The 10,042-nt window shown below is 59.8% G+C and overlaps 1 protein-coding gene across 1 annotated transcript; it reads right to left on the reverse strand.

The window, feature by feature from the left end:
- Nucleotides 1-1,927: 1,927 nt before the first annotated feature.
- POU3F2 (POU class 3 homeobox 2) lies at nt 1,928-3,250 on the reverse strand (the record flags this gene model as incomplete). Its single annotated transcript, XM_082481231.1, has 1 exon — nt 1,928-3,250. The coding sequence occupies one exon, from the start codon at nt 3,248-3,250 to the stop codon at nt 1,928-1,930; it is 1,323 nt and encodes a 440-aa protein (XP_082337357.1).
- Between the last annotated feature and the right edge of the window lie 6,792 nt (nt 3,251-10,042).

Here is a 10,042-nt window from a genome sequence, read left to right on the forward strand (position 1 = left end):
CCTTCAATAAATTATACCACAATCTGACCAAGGGACGGGAAGGGGGAGGGGGGGGGAGGGCGGAAGGGAGAGGTGGGGGCTAGATACGAATAGAAAAAAAATAAAAAAAACCCGAAAAGTAAAAGCGAAAAAGAAACGCACACGGTCTCTGCGGAGATGTGGGGGACAGCGTGTGTTAACACGCAGGTGTAAGCACCCGGGTAGCCCCCCCCCCCCCCCCCCTCGGGCCCAGCAGCTCCTCGGGCTCTCCCCCGGCTCTGCCTTACTGCCAAACTGCTCCATGAAAGTTTGGGGACCGACATCGCCACAGGGGCAGCGGGACGGGAGATGCCAAAGGCACACACGGGGACCCTCGGGGGGAGGAGGGGAAGGGAAGAAGACTGGGGGGAAGGGTGTTTTTTTGGGGGGGTGAAGCTAAATAAACCCCTGTCCCTCTCAAGGAAGTGCCACTTTCTCCGGGAAAACTCTGGAAACGTTTTTTCGTCTCAGCCTTTCCCACGCCGGGCCTTGCTCGCCCGCACTGACACAATCTGGAAGGGCTGCATATATATATATATATATATATATATATATATATATATATATTTTTTTTTTTTTTTTTTTTTCCTCCCCCTCCGGCTGCGCCTCGGCCCCCGAACACACTGCCTGAAAATGAAGTTTACTTTATTTTTCCTTCTCCAAACTCGACTCTTGCCGTTGAAGGCGTATATTAATCAATTAGGAGAGTCACATCTCTGGAGAATGGAAGCTGGTGGTGCATATATATGTGTATATAGAGAGGTTATATATGTGTATATATGTACGTCTATGCACGCATGCATATGTATACATACATACAGATATACGCATTCTTTTTGCTACGGTAAAAGGAGAAAATAAGCGTTACACATATTTAAGAAGACTTTGTTTATAACAAAAGTTCACATATACACATAAAGCAAAGGCTAAAACACAGTAACATATTGTAGACCGGTCACTGGTTGACTAACGCTCACCGTGGAAAATGCAAGTCATTTGCAAAATTAAGGTCGGAAAGGAAGGGGAAAAAAAAGGAAAAAGAAAAAGAAAAACAAAGAATTTGTTTCTGTAAACTTCGATTTTCTTGCAGTGCAAATTTGTACGGTTAAATACTGTCTACATCAAAAGGGATAGCTTTTCCTTTCTCTTTTTTTTTTTTTTTTTTTTTTCCATATATTCCTACAGGGGATCCACAGAAAATAAACACAGCAGCATGTGCCAACACCGAGCGACATTCCACAATGCAATCTGCCTTTGTGTGGCGGGAGGGGGCTGCGGAGGGGACCCGAGGTGGCTGCGACCCCCCTCTTCTCCCCCCCACCTCCCCTCTTTCCCTTCCCGCCCCCTCCCCGGCCGGGCAGCACCGTATTTTTTCGCCAGCGAGCAAGGGAGTTCTGCGCGAACCGCTTCGCCCCGCCGCTGCCCTGCCGGTGCCGGTACCTGCCCCTGCCCTACCGGTGCCGGTGCCTGCCGCTGCCCTGCCGGTGCCTGCCTGCCTGTGCGCGGTACTCACGCCATTCCGGTGCACGGGCACTTGCCTGGAAAGGTCAAAATACAACATCGCACCCGCTACCGTCTAAGGGACAGTCCGGTGCAGGTGCTTTGTCTGTCTGTCTGCTGTGATTCGCGCTCGCCCTCTCGCTCGCTCGCTTTTTGTTTTGTTTTGTTTTCTTTTTTTTTTTCGCGTTTTTTGTTTGGTTTTTTTTTTTTTGATTTTTTGTCTTTTTTTTTAGATAGGAGAAAATAATAATTAAAAAAAAAAGAAAACCAAAAAAAGGAAAAAAAAAACAACAACAAAAAAGGTGGACAATCAAAAGTTGGGGGAAGGAGGAGAGGAGGAGGAGAGGAGGAGGACGAGGAGGAGGAGGAAGAGGAGGAGGAGGAGGGGCCGGGCGCCCCCGCCGCGAGTTCACTGCACGGGGGTCTGCACCCCGTGGTGCGGCGGCGTGTCCCTGCTGGCCCCGTACACGTCCTCGGCGCCCGGCAGCGTCCCTCCCGGGGGAGTCATGCGCTTCTCTTTCTGTCTCCTGTTACAAAACCACACTCTCACCACCTCCTTCTCCAGCTGTAGGCTGTCCGCGAGCGAGGTGATCTCCTGGGCGGAGGGCTTGGGGCACTTGAGGAAGTGGCTCTCCAGCGCGCCCTTGACGCTCACCTCGATGGAGGTGCGCTTTTTCCGCTTGCGGCCCTGCGCCGCGATCTTGTCTATGCTGGTGGGGCTGCCCGAGGAGGAGTCCGCCTCCTCCAACCACTTGTTCAACAAAGGCTTCAGCTTGCACATGTTCTTGAAGCTGAGCTGCAGGGCCTCGAAGCGGCAGATGGTGGTCTGCGAGAAGACGTTGCCGTAGAGGGTGCCCAGCGCCAGCCCCACGTCCGCTTGGGTAAATCCCAGTTTGATGCGCCGCTGCTTGAACTGCTTGGCGAACTGCTCCAGGTCGTCCGAGGTCGGCGTGTCCTCGTCCGAGTGCGGGTCGTGGTGCGGCGGCGGCCCGGGGGGAGCGGCGGCGGCGGCGGGAGCCGGCCCGGCCGCCCCGGGGTGGGGGCCGTGGGGCGGCGGCGGGTGCTCGCCTCCGTGGTGCGGCGGCCCGGGCGGCCCCGGCGGCGGCTCGTCGTGGGCGTCGCGCAGGCCGTGGTGGTGCAGCCCCGGTTGCGCGGCGCCCAGCATGCCGTTGACGGTGAAGCCGGGCGGCTGGGAGTAGAGCAGCCCCGCCTGCCCGCCGTTGGCCGCGGCCATGCCGGGCGGCAGGTGCGCCGCGCCGCCCGCCCGCCACGCCGCCGCCGCTGCCGCCGCCGCCGCCGCCGCCGCGTGGTGCCCGCCGCCGCCGCCGTGGTGCACCAGGTGCGGCGCCCGCCCCGGCGGCGGGTGCTGCGGCGGCGGCGGCGGCGGCGGCGGCAGCTCGTCGCCGCGCCCGCCCGCCTGCACCACCGCCGGCTTGATGTCGGGCTGGCCCAGCCCGCCCGCCGACCAGGGCGCCTCGCCGCCGCCGCCGCCGCCGCCCCCGCCGCCGCCGCCGCCGCCGCCGCCGCCGGGGCCGCCGTGGGACAGCGCCGCGATCCACTGGTGAGCGTGGCTCAGCGGGTGCCCGTTGCTCTGCAGCGCGTAGTCCGCCTGCACCAGGGCGCCGGCGTCGCGGTAGCCGCCGCCGGGCTGCATGCCGCCGGGCGGCTCGGCGTGCACCATGGGGGAGCCGGAGGCGAGCAGGCTGTAGTGGTTGGAGGCTGCGGTCGCCATGACTCGCCGAGCCGCACTGATCGCGCCGGTTAAAGGCGCCGCGCATTTGACAGCTACTTTTTCGCCTCGGGCGCCGCGCGGCGCCCGCGCCCCCCCGGCCCGCGCGGCGGGGCCCACTGCGAAGGCACGCGCGGCCGCCCCGCCCCGCCGCCGCACACCATTGGCTCCCGCCGCCCTGACGGACGCGGGCGCCCCTGGCAACCGCCGCCGCCGCCGCCCACCATTGGCGCGCCCCGACGACGACGCCCCGCCCACCGCCCACCGCCCCGCCCCCCCGCACTGAACCGCCCTCTGGAACCCAACTCCGAGGGGGAACGGGGCGCGGGGGAGCGGCGGCCGCGGGGCGGGGGCGACGGCGGCGGGAGGGGACGGGAGGGGATGTGTGTGGGGGGGAGGGGCGGAGGCTCGACCGCCGGCCCCGCCCCGCCGGTACCGCACCCCCGGCGGGAGGCTGCGACCGCCGCTCCGCCCGCCGGCTCCTGTTGCTCGCGCCCCGCCGCGGGTCTCCGCGTGGAGCCCCGCCGTGATGCCCCGGGGCGGCGGGGTTAAGGGGGGTGTGTGTGGGGGTGTGTACCCGCCCGCCCCCAACTTTCTCAGCCCGGCCGAGCGCCCGCAGCGCCGCCCCGCAGCCAGCCCCGCCTGCGGGGCCGGGGAGCGCCGCGCCCCTGGGGGCGGGGGGAGCGAGCCCTCCCCCCCGTCCTCCGTCCTCCGTCCCTGCCCGCCGGTCCCCGGGCACCCGGTCCTCCCCGGAACACACCGCTCCGCCGGGGATGCCGGAGCTTCGCACCTCGGCACTGCGGTGGTGGTGGTGTTCCACTTGTCCCGTCCCGGGGGGAGGCGGGGTGCCCGCGGGTCCGCCTCAGCGGCTCTGCGTGGACACGGAAGATTTGGGGGTGGGGGTGTGTGCGGAGGGGTGATGGAGAAGGGAAAAAAAAAAAAAAACAAATTAAAAAAAAAAAGAGGGATGGGGGAAAAAAATAAAAAGAAGTTGCGGCCCGGACAGGAAGGAAGGAGACCCTGGAACTGGATCCGGATTTCCTAGGAATGAGCAGCGCCCGGGCTGGCCGCCGCGAAAAGAGTTCACTGCCCGGTTTTGTTTTTGGTTGTTTTTTTTTGTGTGTGTTTTTTTTTTTTTTTTTTTTTGAGCTGGAAGCCATAGCTTTGTCTGGAAAATAAACTGCTCACGGGGGTAGGTGCGCGTCGCAGGCCCCCGCTATCTTCATCGAAATAATACAATAGGGCGGAGCGGGGAATTTATTACTACTAACAAGAAACAGCTTTCTTCTGCGAGTTGTTTATAAATCATCGTATTTAACGTGAGCGCTGGAAAGGCTCCTTGCTTGGAAATATTCCTCGGCGTGGGGGTGTGGAGGAGCGGGGGGATGGGCTCCTGCACATAAACATATACACAGAAGCAGCATAAACAGGATATCCAGTGCCCTGAGACAAGGGGCGCAGCAGGAGTTACCTCGTTTCGTTAGTTTAGCAGCGTATCAAGAGCTCCTTCTGCCGGGGGTGGGGAGGGGAGGAGGAGAAGGAGGAGGAGAAGGGGGGGGGGTGGTGGTGAGAAGCAAACTTTGTCCATGAAAGAGTGGAGATTCTTCCTAAGGGGTTTTGTTTTTCTCCCGCCCCCCCCCCCCCCCCCCCCCTTTTCTTCGACGTGCAGGCGAAGGGAAGAACAATACTGCCTGTTCTGTGAGTGTCGCGGGGAGGGAAGTCAGAGCCTCTGAAGTGAAGCTCTGCCTTTTGTTTCCCGTGTGGAAACAACCGGGCACCCAGGAATTTTATAATTTGATGCTCATTTTCTCGTCTCTCTCCTCCCAATTAGGTGTAGACCAGTGAGTTGAAACAAAACAAGAGGGCAAGTCCGCAGCAGGCTTCCGCCAAAGCATCGCGGGCACCGTCCTGGGAGAGCCGCCCTGCTCCCCCCCCCCCCCCCCCCCCCCAACCCCCTCCCACCTCCGCCGCGGCCGGGCCAGCCCTCCCGCCCCGCTCCCGGGGCCGCCGAGGCTCTGCCGGGGGCGGCTTTCCCTCCAGCCCGCCTGCGGGTCCGCTGCCAAAAGTTCGTGCGTGGACGCGGCGCGAGGGGCCGCCCCACGCGTCGTTAGCGGGACTATGTTTTCACGCGGGTGCCTCCAGCGTGCGGTGCTCGGCCAGCACGGACCTACCCCGGTGACCGTCCGAGGGAGCTCCCTTGTGCCCCCGCCCCACGGCGTGAGCGCGTCCCGCGGACAGCCGGTCCCCGTGGGGTGCCGGCGGCGCCGCGCTCTCCGCGGCTCGCCACGACGAAGAGGCGGGACGCGGGGTACAGCGAGCTCCAGCCATCACATTTTTTGGGGGGAGGGAAACCCCCTCCAAGCCTTCCCCCGGTCGTGCATCTCTTCCCCCCGGCCCCTCCGTCCCGTCCGGCAGCTGATGCCTGCGGTCACCGTCCTGCGTGCCGCTTGCCCCCGCCGCCCCAGCGGCGGATCTCAAAGGCTAACGGTAATCACAACGATTACCGAAAGTGGCAACACGGCGTGAGGAGGCGGACAAAACCCGAGCACCGCAAGCAAAGCCCCTCGCCCTCCCTCCTGCCCCCTCCCCGGCGGAGCGCACGCCTATGGAGTCGCAGCTGGGAGCAGCCTCGGAGCGCGGCCGGTGCATTCAGAGCCGCCGCAGACTCCACCTCCTCGTCCTCCCCGTCATTGTTAGCCCTGTCATTAATACCGCTCCTTAAGCATCCTTCGCTCCCGTCTCCCCCCGTGGAGGGAAGCGCCGGGGAACGGGGAGCGAGCGCCCGACCGCCGGGCTCCGCCGCCGCCCCGCTGCCCGCCGCCGGCTCCGGCACCGGCCGCCGCTCGGGGACCCGCTCGGGGACCCGCTCGGGTCCGAGGCGCTCGGGATGTGAAAGAGACAGTCATGTGGCCCCTTTCTGGCGGAGCTGACCCCGCGGGATTAGAGGTCTCACCAGCCTTTCTTTCCTTTTCTCTGCTCGTATAAAAGCAGGTTGAAGGTGATGCGGTGTCTTGGGCAGACACTGCAGTGTTTTGATTCAGCTCAGCCCTTTTCACTGTTCAAAGCAGCTGTTCAAATACTGGGGCTGCTTACTTTGACGTGAAGAAGATTTTCAAACAACCCCAAAAGCTTTGAACTGACAGGCCTCCTTGATATCTCCTTCATTGCAGTGCAGCTACTCGAGAATATTCGCTGTAAAATACATAGAGCGCCACTTAACTGGAGCTCTCTCCTGGCTGGGAGGCGAGGTGCTGCATACACATCAGGTGCACGCAGAGGGACGCTGGCCGGGCTCCGGGAACCCTCCGGCCACCCCATGCCCGGCCATCCCCTCGCCCGGGTGGGTCCCCTGCCCGCCACCCGCCTCGGGCTGCTGCAACCGGGCTCCGGCTTGCCAAACGCCGGGCTCCCTCCGCCTTTCAACTCCGCGGCTGCCGGAGAGAAAGCCGCGTTTCCAGCAGCAAAAGACGAGCACGGCTCGTTCCTTAGCGAGCCTCGGCTCCCAGCCACTGCTCCTCGGCCTCCCCGGCTCTGGGGCTGGGGGACCGCCCTTCAAACACCCGCTCTCGCCTGCGTTTGGGTGCGAGCGGTTGTCGGGTGGGTAATATACATCGCGTACGCCTGTTCTGTTTGGAGGTGAAAAGCTTATTTTAACCTCTGGGCTCAAAGCCTTGAGATAGACTCAGGCAGCTAAAAGGAAAGGCGGGGGGGGTGGGTGGGGTGGGGGGTGGTGGTGGTGGGGAAATCTCCGCGCCTCCTTTCTGCGTCTCTATTATCTTCCCATTAGATGTTGTTTTAGGAGGAAACGCGCCAGGAGTGCAAAGACGCGGCGAGTTGCTTAGAGAATTGCTGGGTGCAATAAACGTGAGGCTCCTGGTGCTCCCTTTAAAGGCCAACTTGGAAGATTTGTGCTTATTGCTGGGGCGCATTTAATGCACCTTTTGTGAGATGGGATTGTTTTGATCTCTGCTTCCTTTTTAACCTTTCTCTATGAGGTATTCAAGCCTGCGCTTTCGTGTGGCTCTTTCCAGTGTTGCTCCAAGGAGTCTGATTCGGTGGAGAGACCCAAGACATGAATGAAACTTCAACTTTAAGGGCCTGCGGAGAGACAAAACTGAGGCCGGGGCTTCACAAGTGATTGCTTTAAAAAAATCCAATCTACACAAAGAGGCAGCTGGCTGCTTTAATGAAAACTGCTTAAAGCTGCAAGAACCGCAGCCTCAGGGATGTATTTATAAGATGACTCAAAAGCTACACTTTCAAGTTGCTTCTCCTCGGGGTAGATATAACAAACACATTTAACTAAGAAATCTAAACAAAAAGGACAGAAATTGATAACTTTGATTGCACAAGCTCACATTACCCATTGAAATTAAAATCCGCCGTCTAAATAGATTTCTCCACCTATCTCCAGAGGAATGAAAATCTCTCTCCCTGCATATATAGATACACACACGCGTGCGTGTAACATTTTTGCCCTGCTAGAATACTGATTATCCCAGAAGTTAGAAAGGTGTAGAATTAAAAAAAAAAAAAAAAAAGTTCCTGTAAAGTTTGCATTAATGTTCACTTCCAACATTCCCCGCAACTCTATTCTTCCGGCCACTTCATTCATCTGAGACTCCGCTATTTTATCTGCATCACTGTTTAAACTAGTCGGATATAATGTTCTAAGTTCAGTATTTGAAATTAAATTATTTGAATTCACGGATATTAATCTTTTCCCTTCATCCTCCAGTTCTGAATCTTGTCATTAAAAATGATCCACCCTTTGTAGTCCGCAAGTGAATATTTTATAGACAGATACCGCTATGAAGACTTCTAACACAACGTCAACCAGTCAGACTTAGCTGTTGCAGGGATTACTTTGAGTAATTTATCAAAGGCAGGCTGCTAAATTTTGAGTGGTGAATATGAGGCCTTGGGGGGAAAAGAAGCAGAAAAAGCAGAAGGGAAAAAAGAAAAAAAAAAGACAAATTCCATCAGTCTACGAGATAAATTCTGGTTGGACTTAATACAGCTTGTTTATTGAATTCTCGGAGACAGACCCAGATGCGATTGGTGCCGCGGAGTTTGCAATTTGGTGTTCAAAAGCCTGGCTGGGAAATGACCGCCCCGCGATGGAGCTGGAAGGGCGTTTCTTCTGGCGTGAAAAGCAGGTGAATTGGTAGGAGAGGGGAGAGGGGAGGCGATCCAGCATCTCCTCCGGCACGGGAAAGCGGTTCCAGCCGGGACTTTCCAAAGGCTGAGCTGCCCGGAGAATTGTGCAGGACGAAACACAGCAACAGATTAAAAAAAAAAAAAAAAAAAGAGAGAGAGAGAGAGAGAAATAAAAAGGGGGGGGGGAAGGAGAAAAGTGCCCAGCTTTCTCTGATAAATCTAACAGATGCTTTTTTGTTTGTTTGTTTAGTTCAGTGATCACATCTGATGGAGGCACGCAGGCACCCCGAGAAGAGCTCAGACGAATCGCGCCCCTGCCTCACCGGGGGACGTGAAGCTCCCTCCCGCCTTCCAGCTTTCGGGGCACTTCTGAGCACAATTCCCGCTCCTCTCCCGAAACGCCTTCTCAGAGGGCTCTGGGTCGCCACTGCCCCTCACTCCGCCACTCGCCCTGCCCAGCCGGAGCCGTTCCAGGCCGGGGATGCTGCTTTTCGCCACCGAGGAGGCGAGCCCGGCAGCCGGGGCTCAGCACCGCCGGGGCTGCGGGCGGCACCGCACATGGACGCGGGGCTGGGGGCGGCCTAGGGGCGTCCTGCCAGCCCCCTCATCACCCCCTCCCCAAACTCTTGCAGCTCGATGCAACGGTGGGCATTCCTCCCTTCCCCCCCGGTAGGACAGAAATCACCCGTCCCGCCGGCAGGGCGGCTGGGAGAAGGGGGGACCCCGGCTGGGGGGTAGCTTGTGTGTCCCGACCCCCCCCAGCTCCCACGTGGGGGTTGGCCCGGTCCCGGAGGGGCTGAGCGCGGCCCGGCCACCTCCCGCCGGGATTTGGGCAGGAGCCTGCCCCAGAGGGGGGGGGTGGGGGGGCAGGGAGGAGGGGAGAGGCGAGAAGGAGAAGCGGGGGGCGGGGGGGGGAGGTTGAAAACTTTCTTTCGCTCGGCGAGGAAGAAGAGGAGCGAGGCGAGCAGGAAGGTTGGGCCATTGTCCACAGAGGGTGCATTTTTGTCAGGCTGGCGTTGGTTGCTATAGTGAGGAGGGAAGGGGAGAGAGAGAGAGGAGGGAAAGGGAAAGAGAGGAAAAAAAAAAACCCCAACAACCCACCCAACCCTAAACCAAACAGAGGAGCACAGTTCGCCTCCCTCCGCTCTCCCGGCTTCAGCCGCCAGCGCTGCCCGCTCCCAACCAAAATAAGAGCGCGTCCCGGGCTCCCGGCGGGGCTCGGAGCCTCGGCGGCCCCGTCCCCGTCCCCAGCCCCCGGCTCCGTCCCCGCTGAGCGGCCGTGCGCGCCGCCCCGCACCGCCCCGCACCGCCGCGCATCCTCCGCCGGTCGCCCGGCGGGGAGCAGCGGGGTGGGCCCAGCGGGATCCGGGCGCTTCGGGCTGCAGAAGCAGCAAAGGCGAAGCGTTGCGGGATGCCCCGAGTCACACAGCCCAACACCACACCTCATCCATCCGGCGCCTTACTCACTCCGTCGCAGTGGCTTCGCACCCTGCAGAGCATCCGTGACGCTGATCCTGACACGAGCTGCGTGGGGTTTTGTGGGGTATTTTGGGGTTGGTGTTTGTTTTGGTTTTTTTTTTTTTTTTTTTTTTGTGTATGTGTGTGCTTAAATAATTTAAAGGGGGGGGATAACTT

Source organism: Vanellus vanellus (genome assembly GCF_965231255.1).
Source record: "Vanellus vanellus genome assembly, chromosome: 3".
Lineage (NCBI taxonomy): Eukaryota > Metazoa > Chordata > Aves > Charadriiformes > Charadriidae > Vanellus > Vanellus vanellus.